This window comes from Oncorhynchus tshawytscha, linkage group LG03, assembly GCF_018296145.1.
Source record: "Oncorhynchus tshawytscha isolate Ot180627B linkage group LG03, Otsh_v2.0, whole genome shotgun sequence".
NCBI classification, from domain to species: domain Eukaryota; kingdom Metazoa; phylum Chordata; class Actinopteri; order Salmoniformes; family Salmonidae; genus Oncorhynchus; species Oncorhynchus tshawytscha.
The window spans coordinates 21,981,767-22,002,881 of NC_056431.1; the positions used below are offsets into that span (position 1 = coordinate 21,981,767).

The following is a 21,115-nucleotide window of genomic DNA, read 5'->3' on the forward strand; positions in this document are numbered from 1 at the left end:
AATGTCAGGAAATTTGATGTGATTATGAAAAAAGTGGTAAAAATGGAAGACAAGTAAGGCAGAATTATTAGAGTGATCATCCAATCAGTTGAATCGAAAATTATAAGGAAGTGGTGTGGGAATATTTGTGAACGTGACTCACCCCCTTCTTTAGTGAAGCCCCAGCCAGTGACCCAACAGGGGGCACCAGGAAGGAAGGACTCTCTAGGACTGGGCATACACACTGGTCGAACCCCACCTAAAGCAACACATAACCCAACACCAGGATCATTTTCATTAGGACACACCGTAGCAAAACTTCTTGCAACGGAAAACTGGTTCCTTATTAAATAAGTTCAAATAGTACCTCCCCATTTCACTCAGTTTCTGACAGTTTTCTCCGTTTTGTGCAGCACATTGACTGTACTGCACTGACGATAAGCTCACATGTACCCAATAAATCAGTGGTTAAATCAAAAGCGATTCTGTGAGGTAGTATTTTCACATTCTACTTCATTCTACTTATTTCACATTTAATATAAAGAATCAAACCCACCACCTTAGTTTTGCAAGCACCATGCTCTACCAACTGATATTCTTTTTGTGTTGACATAGTGTTAAGTTGTCAGTTAGATTTCATCCTTGAGAGAAACCATGAACATGACAAATGCCAAACAGGAACAGGTTAAATCAGAATAGGAGCATCCGTACATATAGCCATATAACCTCCGCTGAACAACTTTCATCATTAATTCCTCTCACCTCCCATGTCTATGTCAGCCACGGTGCGAAGTAGCCCCAGGTCATAGTCGTTGTTGTTTACGGAGAAGCTGGGGTGATAGAGGATCTGCAGTGCTCTGTAGCGTTGGCCCACTGATGTGTCCGTCAAACTGAGCGTGTCCACAACCACCTGCCACTCTGACTCTTGCAACATGTTGTACCTGGGTTATGGAGAATGCAGGGATATAGAAGGCACAAATTATGTAACGTAATAAGTACAGTTGCCATATTAAGACAGCCTCAGAGTCAAAAGGGGTTGCTGAGGATGTCCTAAGATGGACACCGTGATGAAAATAAATCAATAGATAAAGCATTTATTCTCCTTCCCTCCCCCTTACTGGATGAAGCAGTGGGCTGCAGTAATAATCCAACGTGGGGTGACGATGGCTCCCCCGCACACATGTTTCCCTCTCCAGTGTAAACTGCTCTGCCAGCCCCACTTGTCTTCTGCTAACATCCCCCCGACAATCCTCCAAGCTTTCCGACCAGCACCAACTGGACCTAGGCAACCTGAGGCAGAGTGGGATGGGGGGGTGCTTCAACAAATGAACTGTCAACACAGACATAACCTGAACACGTTATTCGGTTATGCAAGACATTGTTCAGTTTGTACAATATTGACTTGTGGGATCAGTTACTGATTGTCATTGTGTGATAGCCAGTCATTTGGCCAGTTGTCTACAGATTGCTTGTGCATTTGAATGTACCAAGAAGACCTATGCAATTCGGATGTATCAGCGGATCGGATGGCATTACCTGCACTGGCGTTACCTGTCTGGTTGATGGGTTGCTTGTGCAGCAGGACTGGCATTGGGACACTGCAGTTCCCTTTAACGCCACATGGCTGCACCATGTCTGTCAGGTTGGGTGGGAAACACAGGAACTTGACTGAGGAGGAGACAAACACGATGCGAAGGAGAGTGAGCGAGGACGAGGTAAAATGGGTGTTTGTTGAATGCTTGCATCCTTTTTTTTTACTGTCAAATGCATCTGGTCTTGGGCTGCAGGTAGCCTAGCGGTTAAGAGCGTCTGTCTGCAAGCTTTCATGGTTGCCCGGGAATAGGTGGAACATTTATACAATCAACAATGTGTATTTTATTATACAACTGAAAGGTTGCTGGTTCAAAATCCCTGACCCGACTAGGTGAAAAACCAATTGATGTGCCCTTATTGCGCCTGTAAAATCTGTCAATGTAACCCTAATTGTGCCTGCAAGTCGGTCTGGATAAGAGTGTCTGCCAAATGACTGTATATATAATAAGATATGACATTGTGTCTGTAAATGTTACTAGCCATAAAATCCTTGCTTTCTCAAAGCTTATTGGAGGAGAGGATGCAAGGGACCTCCTCCCCCAACGAGCTTTGGGAGGAGTCGAGTGAAAAAGGCTTGTGACGTTTTCAGACACGGCCCGAGTCGACAATGCCAAGCACTGTATTGTCAGTGAGGTTACCTAAAATGGCGAAGAAGATGAAAAGAATGATGAAGGCGGCGATGAAGGTCGTCAGCATTGTCAGACGTGAGGGGCAAGTGCACCGCGGGGGCTCAAGATCTACAGGAAGAAGGGAACAAAGCATATGTTATTTTGAATAAACTGCTGCATTCTTTGGATACCTTGGACATTCAAGTGCTTTTAACAAGTACGTGCATAACCTTTGTAGAAAAGTACAATAGGTTTCAGAGACGTATAATATCTGGCCCTGTGTGGTTGACATGTTGGCAAGCTTTCATGGTTGCCCAGGAATATGTTGGAACATTTTATGCAATCAACAACATGTATTATACAACCGTGGAAAGGTTCATGGTACAGCCAGGGGGACTGTGGTGCTTGACATGAACACAAGCTAATCAACCAAAAGCCCAGTATGACTTGGGGCATATTCAATACTCCAATTCTGTTGCAAAACATTGCAAGATTTTCATTCAATGGAAGCAAACGGAACAAAACGGGAAGGGACCTGCCTGAATTTGTCCAATAGAAACTCTTGTTTTGTTCTGTTTGCTTCCATTTGGTTTTTAAATGGTAAACGGTTTCCGTAATGAATACGTCCGTGTATTCAAGTCTCTCTCTCCAATACTGCACAGTAGCCTACCTGGCTCTTCATCTGGGCAGTCTTTGGGGAGTGTTAGCCCAACAGATCCTTCATCCACTTCAGATGGCTTCCTCTGTGGGACCTCCAGAGAGCCACCATCACAGGGAGGGAGGGGCGAGGAGGTCTCTGAATTTGGGTCCTCTGAGCAGGCCATGTCCGGGGGTTGGGGGGATGAGGGGACTACCTTTTGGGGTTGGGCCTCCATGGGTACCTCAGAGGAGGACGTAGGGGGATCAAGTCGTGCTTCTATTCGGGGCTGTTGGGCCTTTAGATTCACCTCAGAGGGGCGAGGTGTTGGGGTTGTGTCTGTCTGATGGGCATTGGGAGGTGGTGGTGGTATGCCCATTCCCATGTGGTAAGTGGGAATTCCCATGAGTGCAAAGAGTGTAGAGAATGGTTCCTGGAATACCCCCACTGGTACACCCCCAGTTGCAACATTGAGGGAAACCGAGGGGAAGGTTCCGAGGGATGGGGTGATGGGTTCATTGCGTGGATGTTGTGCACGTGGAAGGAAAATGGAGGCCTTCATATCTATACTTGTGAGGTCTGGGTATAGGAGTTTCTGGGGGGGTGGTGTGAGTAGTGGTTGGGCGAGGGGGGTGATAGTAGACCGATGCTGTAGGGGTTGGAGGCGTGCGACAGGTGGTGGAGGATGGATCTGACCAGGGGGAGTCTGCCCTGGGTGGGATCCAGCAGAGAGGGTCTGAGGCTGGGCAGGAGAGCAGACCAGAGAGGGGAGCTCTGGGCCAATCCCAGATGAATTGGTACCACAGGCACCCTTTAGCAGAGACATAGACAAGCTTTTAAGAACCTGTACAATGTGTTTTGAGGGTGAATGTTAACTTCTTTATACAATCTCTGTTCTTATAAACAAGTACACACCAGATTTTTTTTATATATCTGTATACACATTAAGTCCTCTACAAGTTGTGTGCGGTCGGTAGAATCAACAGAATTGTGCATGAATGAGAAAATTATTATAAAGAGCATAATTGCTATAATAGAGCTATAAGGAATTTGAATAAAAAATTAGAAGCTTGCTGGGAAATCAAATACCACCCACTGTAGATTATGCAAGGACATTCTGTTTCCAAAAAAAAGTGTAGTTACTAAATTGATTTTACCTGAATGTAAGCCATAGAGAACTGTGTGTCTCTACTTCATCAGGGATTATTCAACTGAATCTATTATTCCTTCACTCAAAGTTGGAGTTCCAAAGTCACAAGAACAACATCCTTGAAATAGTGGCAACAATTCTGTCAAATGCATCGTCTATCCCAGGCTTGGTCTTTTTCAGTTCATTTTCGCCAGACCGCTCCTCTGTTGTCTCTTCTTCTACCTGCAATCATCCTTCCGTACCCAACCCAGTTCCTTTCCTAATCTTTTCATTATCTCACCCCCCCATCATCCCTCTTCTTCTCCTCTCATGAGTTCCACCATTTTACCTCTCCTTAATCTTTCTCTCCTCCTCTGAAGAGGGGTAACTGTAGGTAGGTGCGAGCAGGACAGGACAAGGTAGGGCTGTAACAGATATGTACACTCTTGTCATCGATCATGAAATATGCATGTGAATAATTGTGAGCCAGGGTCAGAGTTTAACAACAGAGGGTAATGTATACTGTACCCCGAGTCATTCACTCGCAGGTACTCAGTTACACAGACACAGTATACTGAATGAAAACAAACATACTTAAGTTAATATACAATGACTCCATTTGTATTTGAAGGGCATCTCATTTTAAATGATCTCCTAGGTTGGTTTGCATACAGTATGACAAAAACACAGAAAAACTGTCCTATACAAACCATGTCTATGTTCATTGATGGGACAGGAGTTGTCAATGGGAGGCACGCAAAAACTTAAAGTCATAGTGACCTATCGTTCTGCCCCTGAACAGGCAGTTAACCCACTGTTCCTAGGCCGTCATTGTAAATAAGAATTTGTTCTTAACTGACTTGCCTAGTTAAATAAAGGTAAAAAAAAACAACAACAAAAAACATGACTTACACTGACCCACTATCTTTGTGTGTGTGTGTGTGTGTGTGTCCTGTTTCACATCAGCAGCATTTGTTTGGCCTCTCATGTTACTGTAGCAGACAGGTGTTGGCAGACAAACACGGGGAGCATCCACACTGCTTCACCACCAGAGGGGTTAAAGAAGCGATGAGAGAAGAGCCAGAGATCAACGTAGAGAGCAAATGTATTTTAAACAAGTTAGTCAATTAATCCATTTCTGTCTATTTTTTGACCAGTACAGTACTGCAGGGCTGGGGTCAATTTGAATTGAAGTCAGTCAATTAAGGAAGTGATTTGAATTTAAAATCCAAAGCATAGATTAAGTTGCCAATGAAAACAACTTTTTTCTGCGTTATTAATCAATTGGAAAATATCTTTACTTCCAGAATTGACTGACTTCAATTCAAATTGACCCCAACCCTGCAGTACAGAAAACTTGAAATAGACTAGCAATATGAGTAGAACATAATTTATTACATTTACCTGTACAATAACAGTAATACAGATATTTAGAGCTCACACTCTAAACAACAATATATACATATACCTCATGAACAAACCTTGATTAGTCGCTCATCATATGGCATCATATCACCATGTTATTATGGCATCATATCACCATGTTATTATGGCATCATATCTTCACCAACATATTCTTAATATAATACATCTCTTACAGGCATGTTTACACTGGGACGACGCAACAAGACTGCTATTGGAGAACAATTGTGCATCTCCTTAAAATAGGACCTCTGTCCTGTTTTAACTCTGTTAATTAAATTACAATGTCTGCAGACAGTACACTTCAGAGGGCTATCAGAGAATAATACACTTACTTAGTCATCCCCATAAGGAGTGGGACAGTCTTCTGCCACTGTTTGTGCCCTACCCCATCTCTTCCCATAGAACCTTCAGAATATTACTCTCTCCCTGCTATGTTTTAGATTTACAGAAGTGTACATAACCTCTTTATAATTCCCAAGTCTGTTTTGATTTGGTATATCGGTCTTGCTTCACTTGCTCTTCTGTTTGACCTGTTCAATTTTTTGGGGACTCTCTCTCTCTGTCCCCCTCTTCCCCTCCATCTCTCCTTCCATTCCCTTCTGGTCTTTGTTTTCACCCCTCTCTTTCCCTTCTTTAGTTTTATTGCAAGTCTCTGACCTTGTTTTTGCCTCTCTCCACTACACTTTTCACACTTTCTCCCACTCTCCCCCCATCCCCTTCCTCCCTGTACTCAGCAGTTTAGGATCTTGATGAAGGCCTTGCGGAACTCGATGTTGAAGGTGGTGTAGATGACGGGGTTAACGGCACTGTTGAGGTAGCCCAGCCAGGTGACAGCACTGTACAGAGAGGGGGAGATACAGCAGCTGCCACAGTGGGCCTTCAGCACGTGGGTCAGGAAGAAGGGCAGCCAGCAGATGATGAACACACCTTATGGAGAAGGAAGGAGAATGAAAGGGTGTGAGCAGGCCTCAATTCACTCTCGGCCACTTCCCTTCAGATCATCAAACATTGAAAGGCCAATGGGAAGGGGGAAGGAGTGAATTGGGACTGGCTGAAACATTCTCTATTCAGCCACCCTCATCGTCTCCTTCTGATTCTCTCACCCAGCACAATAGCCAGCATCTGGGTCGCCTTCCTCTCCTTCTGCTGCGACAGAGTCCCTTTCACCCTCTCCTTCTGCATCGCTCCCTTCTCCCTGTCTGCATTGCGCTCCCTCCATCGCTCGCGGCCACTCATGCCATCCTCGAAGGTGGCACGGCGGGGTACGAGGGCGGAGCGTGGTGCCACCGACGGTGACGGGAAGGGTGCGGGTACCACAGAGATAGAAAGGGAGATCTTGGTGGCTCGTCCGGAGGGGGGAGGGCGGTGAGAAGGGTGAGGCGGGGGGAGGCTCTGGTCTAACTGGGACAGGAAACCACATCCCACCGGCTCCTCCTCCAGGGGGTGCACCACCGCCTCCTTCACTAACGTCTAATAGGGCAGGGGGAGAGAGGCAGGGAGAGGAGGGGGTGAGAGAGAGAGAGAAAAAAGAGAGAGCTCAATAGAGAGAAAAACGAAGTGAGAGCGAGAGATACAGACAGAGAGAGAGAGAGAGACAAGAGGCAGGAAGAAAGGATGGGAAGGGAGGGAAAGACAAATAAGAGAGAGAAACAGCAAGCGATGTAGAGATATGTACTGTAGTTCTAAGGCTCATATTGTAGGAGATTTCGTAATCCAATTTCATGGTCACAGTGTTCCAGCGACTTACCACTTTCTTGCGTTGGGGGGCGGTGGTGGGGGGCCTTGTGATCAGCGTGCACAGCTTCACATCCTCAGGGAGGGTACACTTATTCTGAGAGGATGAAGGGAGAGATAAAAGTTTTTCTTTTAAATCAAGCTTTTTTCACTTCCTCATCCTGCCTCTGATTTATTGGCTGGCTGTTTTATGGGGTTAATTGATTGATGACTGGCTGATTAGTTAACTGATAGATTGGTTGACTAATCATGAACCTTTCTGTGCCTGTGGCCCTCCCCCGTCTTGCCTCCTCCCTGTGGGTGCAGGCCGTGTCTGCGGGGCACGGTGCGTCGGCCCCGCCTCCGCAGCACGACACAGATCTGGGCATACACCAGCAGGGTCACGATGAACGGAACGTAGAAGGAGGCCACGGATGAGTAGACCACGAAGGATGGGTCAGCGAAGGCACACTTGGTCTCCTCCCGACTGGCTGATGGAGTGACGGGGATGAGAAGAGGTGGATAGAAACAGAGATGTTGTTTGGGAGTGGGGACAGGTGGGAGGAGGAAGCAAGAGAGAGGTTTTCCTCTAGAGTTCTGGTCAGATAGCCAAAGATGTCAACCCTAGCTGTTAGAGATGTCAACCCTAGCTGTTAAATATGTCAAAGTCCACTCCGTAATGGTGTGGCAACCAAGTAAATGCCTGGGTTTAGCTCCAGAGAAGACGGGTACATAAGCATCCGGCATTGGCCGCTTCTCTCCATATTCAGGCTGGATGCAACATCTGAAAGGCATATCAAATTTGCTTCTTATAAGGCCAGGCCATGGCCTATCGCACAACACACTACAGTCTAGTTGAACCCTTTCAACAGTATACAGCTGCTAGCAAATGACTATATGCTGTACACTGTAAGTAGGTGCCTTTCTGTTGAATTGGATGTTTAGATGGTAGGTCCAATCCAATAAACGCAAGCTTCCCCATATACAGTATAACCATAGCCATTCTATAGGACACATGGTGACCCTGAACGCCAATCATCTCGTTTTCCCAGCGGTGTGTTGACGGGTCTCTCGAAGGTTACTGAATGTTAACAGGCAGATTAAAGGCGCTGCATGGTCAATCTGATATCTGCAGTGGCCGTAGAGCATTTACTGTAAAACAAACCTTTATATATATATATATATATATATATTTATTTTTATTTATTTATTTATTTATTTATTTTTTTATATTTATTTTTCACCAGGTAGGCCAGTTGAGAACAAGTTCTCATTTACAACTGCGACCTGGCCAAAATAAAGCAAAGCAGTGCGACAAAAACAGAGTTACACACAAACGTACAGTCAATAACACAATAGAAACATCTATGTACAGTGTGCGCAAATGTAGAAGAGTAGGGAGGGTAAGGCAATAAATAGGCCATAGAAGCGAAATAATTACAAATTAGCATTAACACTGTGATAGATGTGCAGATGATGATGTGCAAGTAGAGAAACTGGGGTGCAAAAGAGGAAGAGGATAAGTAACAATATGGGGATGAGGATATTGGGGATGAGGTAGTGTGATATGTGATATGGCGTCTGCAGAGGTCAGGGTATTTATACTTCTTGTGCCTTGCCCGAGCAGCACAGAGCTGTTGTCCAGGAAGTGAGTTTGTGTTTATACAGGACCTCCCGCCCTCACCTACCGTCAACCAATCATGTCAATGCGGAGCGATACGGAGCCCTCTGCATTGTTTCAATATTTGAACGGCACACAGCCATGGGCATTTGGCCTCTGCATGCCTCCATACGAAGCCTCCGACCACATTTTCTGATCAGGCATAAATTGTCTTTTAGTGTTGGCCACTCCAGCTCGAGCGAGTGGTTGTTGCACCAAGCTGTGCAGTATTTGCATACGATAAGCAGTACTCTCTTCAGCCCCGTCCTCAAGGTAGGAGCTTATGTTCCAGACCTTAGTTCGCTTCGTTTTGCACGAGCTACAGCTCCGGCGAGACAGTGCAATAATAGTTTAAAAAAAAATCAGAATACCATCTTGAGCAAAACGTGATGATGTGCACGTTATCCGACTTAAAATGTCAGCCCGCATCACTGATAAACCTTCTGTATTGTGGATGTGGACTGACAGGCCAATCAATGAGCCCCTCTTCCATTGAAACTTGTTGACTGATTAAAAGCACACAGAGCTGAAAGCTGTTAGTAAGCAGTAGTGTGTCTGTGTGTGCATGTGCGTGTGGTGTTAGTGATGGCAGTGACTGCATAGCTGTTCGTCGTGATTAAACAGGATGTAGGCCTATCTAACTGATTGTTCATTCGGTCTCTCACCAACTGGTGATACCCAGATATCCAGTAGGGCTGCAATCTTCTTCCAGGCTGACTACAGATGGACTGGAAGATCGCAATGGTTATGTTACATAGCTAATAACATAAATGAGTGTGGGGTTTCTGCACACGTGGGGGCTTCCCAGGCCATGTTTATGTCTCTCCTAGACTTAAATGAGTGAATGAGACTAGAGCACGTGTGATTGAATAGATTCATCGGAGTGACTGCGGTTCCGGTTTCTCTGGAACCCGACTTGCTGTTGGTAAAAATACATAGATTTCTGTGCATGAGGGATCCACTAGCCTCCTTTCAGCTGATGCTCAGTCAATCCGTGACTCCGCAGCCGCGTGTACACAAAAAACCCCAGTTCAAACAAAGGTAGTTCTTTGTCTGTTGTAACCGTGGGCTATGGCAAACATGAGCATGACACGAGGCGGTTGTCTAGCCATTTCATTTCCTTTTTTCAACATCATTGGAAACGTTGGCTAAACAGAAGGCAGATTGCTGGCTATATGGCAGCATAACTATAAAGATTACACCATCACACAAAACGTTAATTGTTTTGCCCCAATGCAATGTGTAAGACTGCGTCTTGCTTCTACGGAAATATCCATTACAACAAATCAAATGTATTTATTTGACAGACAGAGAAGGTTCCTGCCGCCATATATATATTTTTGGAACATTCGTTCAAATTGCAGCTATTCAGGACGGGGGGGAAAATGCTTTCTTTGTAGCCTCGGCCTAGTCATTGACATGCACACAGAATAACAGAAAGTAGCTCATATCTGGCTTCAGGTCTTATCCGAGATAAGCTGTTGACATGCACCTTTGATATCCCGCTCATGAGGAACCATGAATAATCAGAATTTACCTCATTTAAATATATGGGTTAAATGGAATAGTAACTGAAATATAAACTGACTGTAGGCCTATAACCGCTCATCTGTAGCGTAATACAATATTAACTCCTGCAGAAATCTGCATTTCAAGCAGTGAAATTAAACAACAAATGAAACATTTTGTCTCGGGAACAGGAGTGGAGAAATATTTCTTTCTTTCAGCATCTCTTGAGGAAAATGTGAAAGCGCGTGTAATATGTTATCTTAAGACACTTATGCAAGCATACAGTATGCACCCAAGAAAAACTGAAGTCTTATCAGAATTGTGTTTCGTCTTTCACTTCCTCTTAAACTGATGACATTCGGACATACAGGACCAATCTTTTCACTGTTTTGGAGTTATTCTGTTTTCTCTGGGGGGGGACGGGACAGAGAGACAGATACAGAGACAGACAGACCTGTGTTGTTGAGTCCAAACAGCAGAGGGCTGGAGATGGCGAAGGAGAGGAACCACACAACAGCAATCATCAGAGCCACCCTCCTCCTGGAGCTGTATCTGGTGTTATACAGCATGGGCATCGCCACCGCCATGTACCTGCAAACACACACATGCAGTATTTCGAGCTAACGCCTACACACGCACACGTGTGCATGAAGAATCCCGCACACAAATACCTTGCCCACCACCGCCCACACACAGTTCAGTTGCATTGTCAGTTAGTCTCATTCACCGGTCGAACACAAACAAAAGCTGTCCAAGTCAGTTTCACGGTGCAGTAGCTTGACAAACCACTAAGAGCCCTCCATAGAAAGCCCGGTGTGAGGAGAGGAGACTGTCATCCCTCCAAAGGGCTGGTGGTCAGGGACAGATACGAAAGAAGAACAGTACCCACACTAAGCCCTGAGACATGGCTTCACAGTCAGAGCGAATCAATCTACAATGGGACAAACTAGGCTACAACTATTGAGGCTGCTGAAATTGTCAATTTCTTTCACTGGTTTTGAAAGGGGAAGGATTTGGTTGGACAAAATGAGCTCATGTTAAGAAGATGATACTTCTGAAGTGAGGAGGGTACCCTAAAAGACAGGAAATGTTTTTCTGATGGGAAAACAACAATAACAAACCATAAAAAAATACATGTCCCATCAGGAGACATGACCATCACCTTAAAATATGTTTTCGCTGCAAGGGCACAATGAAATCAATCCAGATTTTGAAGAGTGTGAGAAGAGAGTGATGGGAGGAGAGCAAGCGAGACAGACAGACGTAGATAGAGCGATAGATACTGGGGAGAGAGAGCAAGAGATATACTGTAGAAAGATCGATACTCTAGATAAATACTGTAGTTAGATAGATAGATACTGTAGATAGATATAGAGAAAGAGTGTGAGTACCTGTCGATGCTGATGGCACAGAGGTTGAGGATGCTGGCAGTACACATCATGACGTCCAGGGTCAGGAGGATGTCACAGTGGATGAGACTGAAGCGCCACTCCCCTACCACCTAGGAAAGGGACACATACAGTATGAACAATAACACACGTGAGGAATTATTACATGTGTTCCGGAACAGCAGGGGTTTGTAATTCATGGCCCCAATCAAAATGAGTGCCCTACATAGGGAATAGGGTACCATATGAGACACAGACATGCTGATCCATTATTGACTGCTACCGTGACATTATCTGAGAGGGCTTTTGAAACACCTACGAATGAACGAGTGTAGAGCCTAGGAGAAAAAGACAGGGAATGAGACAGACAAACGAAAGAGAGACAGAAAAACACTGGCTGCCAGATGGATAGAAACACGCACGCACGAACCCACACACACCCACCCACCTCCAGGTAGACGCCCCAGGGCATGACCAGGACGGCCAGCAGCAGGTCAGACACGGCCAGGGAGACAATGAGGTAGTTGGTGGTAGTCTGGAGGGCGCGCTCGCGCGACACCGCCACACAAACTAGCACGTTGCCGAACACCACACAAAAGATGAGCAGCACCAGCAGCACAGCGTAGAAGTTATAGGGAGGGGAGGAGAGCAACGGAGAGCTGGAGCAGTTGGACGGAGAGAAGGAGGAGGTGGAGAGGGAGAAGGAAGAGAAAGGGTTGGAGGTGAGGGACGGTGTGGGAGAGGAGAGGGAGTATGTTGGAGAGAGGGAGGAGAAGCCTGTCTCATTGGGGAAAGTAGTCATCATGCTCCTCTGGACAGAGAGAGTCTGGAACAGTCTGAAAAAGTAACAAGAGAGACTAATAACATCAAGAGTTATGACTCATAATTAGACACACAAAGCTCTTAAACTCTGTACCTTGTATATACAACACATACAGTAGATATATGTACAATTCCACAATCTCAGCTCAATGCAGATTGGAGTTGTACATCCTATGGATGTGATAAGTTGGTGCGGTGCTGATGGCTTTATAGATTGGAGCATGGCGCTTTCAATATCAGTTGTGGTTTTGATTCCCATATGGGCCACACATATCAAATGTCTTTGTTGTTACTTCGCATCAGTCATTTTGGATAAAAGCATCTACTACATGCCCATATTCTTCTACTTTAAGTGAATTACAGTGGGTTTTTTCATTCGATTGGCAGTTTCATTCCACCTTTAGCCTATTTCTCGAACACAGCACCTCTACCCTCCAATGTTTCAGATTGGCTTTGAGATACATAATTAAAGGGAGAGATCTAAAGCTCCCTCCCTGTCCCTCTAAACTACCCTACATACCTACACCAGCCTACATACAGTGCATTCGGAGAGTATTCAGACCCCTTGACCTTTTCAACATTTTTACACATTTATAGCCTCATTCTAAAATGGATCCCACAGACTCGTTTTCTGTGGGAGACAGGATAATAAGATATTATTATTACATGAGAAGAACATAACCTACATCAGAAGCATACAATCTTACTAACCTACATCAGGTGATAACTTAGCCTATACCACGCTGTATGTACAGTGCATTCGGGAATGTAAAGACCTCTTGACCTCTTTTATTTTAGGACATGTATAAATAAAAAAAACAGAAATATCTAATTTACATACAGTACCAGTCAAAAGTTTGGATAAACCTACTCATTCCAGGGTTTTTCTTTATTTTTACTATTTTCTACATTGTAGAATAATAGTGAAGACATCAAAACTATGAAATAACACATATGGAATCATGTAGTAACCAAACGAAGTGTTAAATCAAAATATATTTTATATTTGAGATTCTTCAAAGTAGCCACCCTTTGCCTTGATGACAGCTTTGCACACTCTTGGCATCCTCTCAACCAGCTTCATGAGGAATGCTTTTCCAACAGTCTTGAAGGAGTTTCCACATATGCTGAGGACTTGTTGGCTGCTTTTCCTTCACTTTAAGGTCCAACTCATCTCAAATGGGTTGAGGTCAGGTGATTGTGGAGGCCAGGTCATCTGATGCATTCTTAAGTTTACATACACTTAGGTTGGAGTCATTAAAACTTGTTTTTCAACCACTCCACAAATTTCTTGTTAACAAACTACAGTTTTGGCAAGTCGGTTAGGACATCTACTTTGTGCATGACACAAGTAATTATTCCAACAACTGCTTAAAGACAGATTATTTCACTTATAATTCACTCTATCACAACTCAGTGCCTCTTTGTTTGACATCATGAGAAAATCAAAAGAAATCAGCCGAGACCTCAGAAAAAAAATTGTAGACCTCCACAAGTTTGGCTCATCATTGTGAGCAATTTCCAAACGCCTGAAGGTACCACGTTCATCTGTTCGAATGATAGTACGCAAGTATAAACACCATGGGACCACACAGCCGCCATACCGCTCAGGAAGGAGACGCGTTCTGTCTCCTAGAGATGAACGTACTTTGGTGTGAAAAGTGCAAATCAATCCAGAACAACAGCAAAGGACCTTGTGAAGATGCTGGAGGAAACGGGTACAAAAGTATCTATATCCACAGTAAAACGAGTCCTATATTGACATAACCTGAAAGGCCGCTCAGCAAGGAAGAAGCCACTGCTCCAAAACCGCCTTAAAAAAGCCAGACGACAGTTTGCAACAGCACATGGGGACAAAGATCGTACTTTTTGGAGAAATTTCCTCTGGTCTGATGAAACAAAAATAGAACTGTTTGGCCCTAATGACCATCGTTATGTTTGGAGGAAAAAGGGGGAGGCTTGCAAACTGAAGAACACCATCCCAACCGTGAAGCACGGGGGTGGCAGCATCATGTTGTGGGGGTGCTTTGCTGCAGGAGGGACTGGTGCACTTCACAAAATAGATGTCATCATGAGGAAAGAAAATGATGTGGATATATTGAAGCAACATCTCAAGACATCAGTCAGGAAGTGAAAGCTTGGTCATAAATGGGTCTTCCAAATGGACAATGACCCCAAGCATACTTCCAAAGTTGTGGAAAAATGGCTTAAACAACAAAGTCAAGGTATTGGAATGGCCATCACAAAGACCTGACCTCAATCCTATAGAAAATTTGTTGGCAAAACTGAAAAAGCGTGTGTGAGCAAGGAGGCCTACAAACCTGACTCAGTTACACCAGCTCTGTCAGGAGGAATGGGCCAAAATGCATCCAACTTATTGTGGGAAGCTTGTGGAAGGCTACCCGAACCGTTTGACCCAAGTTAAACAATTTAAAGGCAATGCTACCAAATACTAATTGAGTGCATGTAAACTTCTGACCCACTGGGAATGTGATGAAAGAAATAAAAGCTGAAATAAATCATCCTCTACTATTATTCTGACATTTCACATTCTTAAAATAAAGTGGTGATCCTAACTGATCTAAGACAGGGAAAGTTTTACTAGGATTAAATGTCAAGAATTGTAAAAAACTGAGTTGAAATGTATTTGGCTAAGATGTATGTAACCGGGCCAGCCCATCTTGGTAGGAGGGCCAGCCGTTTCCCACTGATCAGCCAAAGGCTGATCATATATTACTATAACAATTTTTATTTTAGCAAAAATCATTAAATAAAGGCCAATGGGCCACTGTTCATGCCACTTTTCTTATTGTTTTATTTGTATATTAAAACAATATTTCTACCAGCCCACCCAAACAAAACAAATGGTCCAGCCCATCTGACATTTGCCAGAATTGCCAGATGGCCAATTTGCTCCTGGTATAATCGACCTATTTTACAAAAAAAAATATGAATGAATTTAAGCCTTAAAGTGGTCAGCAACTTTTTTTCATGTGGAGTGATAATTTACATGATCATTTCTACCAATCTGCATGCCAGTTTGGACCTATGATTTTCATATGGGCATTTTCGTCAAACAGAAAATACGCTGACGAAAATAAATATCCATTATAAATCACATTGGCAACACCACATGGCAGTTGGTTCAGGTTCTTTCAGTTGCATGAAATATGGCCTCTCTATGCCTGTCTGCCTTTATTCTAGCCTTCTCGGTCTTCAGCTCTTGCTAGCAAACATGAAAAATTGTACGAACTATTCTGGGCCCTCAGAGATTCCCGTGCCAGTGATCTCCAGACATACAGCTTTATTTGTGCAAGGGAGAAGAAGCGTTCGGGTATTGTATGATGTTTCCGCAGGATATATAGTTTCAGAGCATTACATTTTCCAGGCTACGTGGTTATCGAAGGGGAGAGTGCTGGAAATATTTCTCAAATACAAAAACAGACTTTGTTACTTTTTGTTTGAGGTGAAGAAAAAAATGACAGAAAAGGCAAAGCTTATTAGTTGTGGTTAAAAAGTTAAGACAATCAGAAATACTACAGGTACAGTAAGTGCCAATATAAAGGAAACCCTTGCATAAAGTGTCTTAATAGATTGTTGGGCCACCATGAGCCAGAACAGCTTCAGTGAGCCTTGGCATAGATTCTACAAGTGTCTGGAACTATATTGGAGGAATGCGACACCATTCTTCCACGAGAAATTCCATAATTTTGCTATTTTGCTGATGATCATGTACAACTCTGTCTCAGGAGCTGCTCCAGAATCTCTCATAAGTGTTCAATTGGGTTGAGATCTGGGTTGAGTTGGGTTGAGACAGCCATGGAATATGGCTCTACATCATTTTCATCCAACCATTCAGTGACCACTTGTGCCCTGTGGATGGGGCATTGTAATCCTATGGGGGCATAGCCAATGTAGCCGAAATAAATGGCCTGCCCAGTATTTTTATACGTGACCCTAAGCATGATGGGACGGTGATTGCTCAACTAATTCAAATCAAAATTTGTCAGATTTACAGAACACAACAGGTGTCGTAGACCTTAACGTGAAATGCTTACTTACAAGCCCTTAAACAACGCAGTTTTAAAGAAATAGACTTAAGAAAAGATTTACTAAATAAAGTAAAGTTTGAAAAAAAGAATTACATTAAAATAACAATAATGAGGCTACATACAGGGGAGGGGGTACCAGTACCGAGTCAATGTGTGGGGGTACAGGTTAGTCAAAGTCATTTTTACATGCAGGCGTAAAGTGACTATGGATATTTAATAAACAGCGAGTAGCAGCAGTGTAAAAAAAGGGGGGTTCAATGCAAATAGTTTGGGTGGCCATTTGATTAATTGTTCGGGAGTCTTATGGTTTGGGGGTAGAAGCTGTTAAGGAGCTTTTGGGACCTAGACATTGTGCTCCGGTACCGCTTGCCGTGCTGTAGCAGAGAGAACAGTCTATGATTATGGTGACTGGGGTCTGACAATTTTTGTGCTTTCCTCTGACACCGCCTGGTATAGACGTCCCGGATGGCAGGAAGCTTGGCCCCAGTGATGTACTGGGCCGTACGCACTACCCTCTGTAGAGTATTACGGTTAGATGCCGAGCAGTTGCCATACCAGGCGGTGATGCAACCGCATCATGCTCTCGATGGTGCAGTTGTAGAACTTTGAGGATCTGGGGACCCATGCCAAATCTTTTCAGTTTCCTGGGGGGGGAAAGGCGTTGTCGTGCCCTCTTCACGAGTTTCTTGGTGTGTTTGGACCATGATAGTTTGTTGGTGATGTGGGCACCAAGAAACTTTAAACTCTCGACCCACTCCACTACAGCCCTGTTCATGTGAATGGGGGTGTGTTCGGCCCTCCTTTTCCTGTAGTCCACGATCATCTCCAATTCAGAAACCACACCTCTGTGGAAGCATCTGCTTTCAACCCTTACAAAAAAGATTTCAGTCAGAGTGCAGTATAACTTCAGTACACTGCTGCATAACTGCAGTTAGAGTCCAGTATGCTGCAAATACGGCATCCCCAAAAAGTTTTTTTTACATTTTTTTTTCATTTTGCAGATATTTTGCAATTACTGTGACCAAAATAGCACAATCGACTGCAGTTTCAAAACTGGAATCTTTTTTGTAAGAGAGTATACTTTGTATCTCTTATTTACTATATATTTGTATCCTACTTCCTTTAGTCCTTTGACTGACAGGAAATCAATATGTTTAACAACAAAGGTAAACTGTCAGTACTGTTCGGCAAATGGGCTTGTTGTGAAAAAGCTCTACATGGCAGTGCTTATGGGAAATCATGGAAAGTGGGTACAAAGCGTGTTCTAAGACTTGTTTCATGGATTTAAAAAAACAACCTAATTTTAGATAGAGATGAGATATGTCAAAGAGGGGAATTGAGATAACATTGTTGTTCAATACTGTATGTGTCAGCACTTCTTTAAGCCATACTGAAAGTAAATTATGCAGATGAAGACTCAAAAACTATCCTGTGAAGTAGGTAGTCCAGACATTTCATTAAATAAGAACCCCCACTCTTGCTCTCTTCTCAGGGAAAACATCCCATTCATCTCTCTTTCTCTGACAAGCCTTTAATCCCTAAAAATGGTTGTGTTGGAAAAAGATATTTAACAGCCACCTCATTCTTTTAAGAATATGTCCCTAACTTGTAACTATTAAATATCGGGTCTCTAAATGACAACAACCCATGTACTGGATCATCGCTCTGTCTTTCCATGCGCTCTTTCTCCCCGTCTTCTCTCCCTCCTTGTCTGTCACATGGACTCTAGACAGGTCTGGCACAGCTTTGGCCTGGTTAGTCGCAACAACAACAAAAACCTTTTTTTGATCAGTCACACTCAGGTGTGTGTGCATGTGTGTGGTAGCATGGTCACTTATAGCTAAAGATCATTGGAGAGAGGGGACAGGAGATCAAGAGATCTCATGGAAATGACATACTGAGATAAACGGTGGGAGAGAAGGATACTGAGAGACAGAATCATTGTCAGTAAGCTCAAACGGCAAGGAAGAAGAGGGGAACGAGAAGTTGAGATGAAATGGAAAGTTGAGGACTTCCAGATATGTGAAGGCAAACTTCAATAAAACGTAACACCATGGACTGAAGTCACATTGAAGAGAGATCCCACTACTACTCGACATGTGGAAGCACAACATCCTCAGCATGGTTTTATTCATAGAGTGGTTATTTTAGGACCAACTACTCATTTGGGCACAAGTACACACAGACACAGAGAGACATACACCAGATAACAGACAAATACAGAGACAACCCAGATAGTAACAAAATGATGAGTAAAAAAGTAGGTTAAACTGCAACTTACCCTCACTCGGGTGTAGTGGTAGTCAGTCCCATACCCTCCGAACAGAGAACTGCAATAGACAGCAGACAGTATGACAATGTATGCACTCACTGTCACTCTGAATAAGCAGAAAATGGAAAATGACAGCAGAGTGAATGTCACCACTCAGTCTGCTCTGAGCCTGCTAACCCTTCTCCTGTCAGAGCTCACACCTCAACCTCTATAACATGCAACACACTCACTCCCTCTACTCCTCAATGAGTGCTCCAGCAGTAAATCCCTTCTCTCCACCTCGCTCTGGTTTTCACACTCTGTCCGTTCATCCAAGTGATTTAGCGGTACTCTCCCCCTCTTTCCCCCCCTCCTCTCTCGTTAGTGGTTCCTAGGATCAGATCCAGTGAGCAGTGTGTGTGTGTGTGTGTGTGTGTGTGTGTGTGTGTGTGTGTGTGTGTGTGCACTCTCCTTAGGAGACGAGACGCTCACTTGTCTTGAAACCTATTCAGAAAAAAAACAGATGAAAACAAATGAACCAAGTGGGTAAAAAGCTCTCTAATTGTGCGACAAATTAAAATCATCCATATACGTTTGGCAGCGCTCGCAATGAGTAGAAGCAGTAGAGGAGATCAGAGAAATGAGACGGGGAAGACAATTCGAAGGGAAAATGTATATGCTTCATTAAAGCATACATGGGGATAGCAATGGGTGAGGGCAGGCAGTATGAGATAGGTAGTGTCATCTAACTCACTTCAAAACACAGTGAGAGTAAGAATTATATCTCATAATTATAACAGATAGTTCAGTGAAGTACTGAATGAAGCCAGCTATTCACTCAGTTTGTTTCTCATCGTACTAACAGACACCCCCTCGGACGATGAGTAATTTATTTTGGCCTCTCAGTTTTTTGTAAAAAAGGAGTATAATCTGCAGGAATTCCTCTAAAAAATAATGGAAATTTGTTCCCAAGTATTCCCACAAATAAAAAGATAGACATACAGTATGTGATTGTGTCTTTATTTTAAAATATATATTTTGGGCTTACTTGGTCAATTTGCAGTGTATTAATTATTTTGCAGGCCCCAGTCCATCATCTCTGACAAAAATCGGTCTGCGGCTGAATCTAGTTGCCTACCCCTGCCTTAGAAGTTAAGATAAGACAGCACACTATCAGTAAAGGTAAGTAAACCATCTCCAATGAAGCAGACCTTTAAGCCTCTCTGTGTCTATCATGTTTCTCTGCTACTTGAACTTTGAACAAATTAGGTACAAATCAAAACCCTTTCATCCATTTACAGTATCTCAGTATATGACTCACTTAAAATGATCATGACTGCTGATTTGTTCAATGCACAAAGCTCTCACCAGTGCCCCTCACTGGGAGCATAATGTGATCTACACAGTATAGCTGAGACCCAATTCTTTACCGTTCTTCCAAAGTGTGCACACACTTTCTCGCATGGACTTCACAATGGGGTAAACTCCTTCCAGCCAATGCTTACACCATTCCTATGCGTTATAATCTGTGACAGGGAGTGTGCAAGTGTACACTTCTGGAAAAAAGTGGAGAATCGGGACATAGCCAATGAGAAAGCAAGCTTAGAGACTGTGAATAAGGTACCTCAGGTGGTCCAGACAATGGTACAGCCTACACATTGACAACTTGAGGAAGTACAGTAGAGCTTGATAAAAAAAGATTGTGTGTGACACGCACAACTCACTAACAGGAATACTTTTTATTTTTTTTAACCTTTATTTAACTAGGCAAGTCAGTTAAGAACAAATTCTTATTTTCAATGACAGCCTAGGAACAGTGGGTTAACTGCCTGTTCAGGGGCAGAACGACAGATTCGTACCTTGTCAGCTTGGGGGTTACTAGTCCAACGCTCTAACCACTAGGCTACCCTGCCGCCCCACTTGACTGGTATGATACTCAATGTACATCAGAATGTAGCCATATAGCTATAAAATGTCGATATTTGACTAGGAAATAGCCTATCAGACTAAAGAAAAACAGTATAGACAACACTATGAAGTGAAAAGGGCCTTACTTTGCACATGATAAACTCTCAGATCTACCGGTCTCTCGATTTCAAGGACATGCCAAATATGAGGAATATGAGACCATACAATGAAGAAAGGCTTTGAAACGTCTATGAATCTATCTGGTGCTCCAAATGGAATTAAGTATAAACTCCTAAAAGGCTTGTAAAAAAAAAAGGCATTTCAACTTTAACAATGTTGAGTATGTTGTGTCAGGTCAGGTAATGAATGTTTAAAACTGTATGCATTCATCTCACACCACGGACATTTCAACAACAACAAAAAATGAAGTCTGAAAATGAT

The 21,115-nt window shown here is 43.4% G+C and overlaps 2 protein-coding genes across 2 annotated transcripts; both read right to left on the reverse strand.

Moving 5' to 3' along the window:
• Positions 1–727: 727 nt before the first annotated feature.
• LOC112246083 (proline-rich receptor-like protein kinase PERK9) lies at positions 728–3,650 on the reverse strand. The gene is made up of 5 exons (XM_024414350.1): positions 2,851–3,650; positions 2,211–2,309; positions 1,516–1,647; positions 1,098–1,269; positions 728–920 (listed from the first exon to the last, which is right to left on the reverse strand). Exons 1-5 carry the CDS (start codon positions 3,641–3,643, stop codon positions 728–730), a joined length of 1,389 nt encoding a protein of 462 aa, XP_024270118.1. The 5' UTR covers positions 3,644–3,650.
• Positions 3,651–4,892: 1,242 nt separating this feature from the next.
• On the reverse strand, positions 4,893–19,651 carry LOC112231225 (D(2) dopamine receptor A). The gene is made up of 8 exons (XM_024397861.2): positions 18,797–19,651; positions 12,090–12,477; positions 11,645–11,754; positions 10,708–10,844; positions 7,361–7,575; positions 7,119–7,202; positions 6,475–6,841; positions 4,893–6,298 (listed from the first exon to the last, which is right to left on the reverse strand). Exons 2-8 carry the CDS (start codon positions 12,444–12,446, stop codon positions 6,102–6,104), a joined length of 1,467 nt encoding a protein of 488 aa, XP_024253629.2. The 5' UTR covers positions 12,447–12,477; positions 18,797–19,651; the 3' UTR covers positions 4,893–6,101.
• Between the last annotated feature and the right edge of the window lie 1,464 nt (positions 19,652–21,115).

Bases quoted from the DNA above. Each gene is read 5' to 3' on its own strand.
- LOC112231225 (XM_024397861.2), bottom strand. From the start codon at position 12,446: ATGATGACTACTTTCCCCAATGAGACAGGCTTCTCCTCCCTCTCTCCA. The intron at 11,755-12,089 runs GTGGGTGGGTGT...TCCCTTTCCTAG, and splicing joins CCTGGGGCGTCTACCTGGAG to GTGGTAGGGGAGTGGCGCTT. The intron at 6,842-7,118 runs GTAAGTCGCTGG...CTGCCCTATTAG, and splicing joins CCCCCCAACGCAAGAAAGTG to ACGTTAGTGAAGGAGGCGGT.
- LOC112246083 (XM_024414350.1), bottom strand. From the start codon at position 3,643: ATGTCTCTGCTAAAGGGTGCCTGTGGTACCAATTCATCTGGGATTGGC. The intron at 2,310-2,850 runs GTAGGCTACTGT...TTCTTCCTGTAG, and splicing joins CTGCCCAGATGAAGAGCCAG to ATCTTGAGCCCCCGCGGTGC. The intron at 1,648-2,210 runs GTAACCTCACTG...TCTCCTCCTCAG, and splicing joins CATCTTCTTCGCCATTTTAG to TCAAGTTCCTGTGTTTCCCA.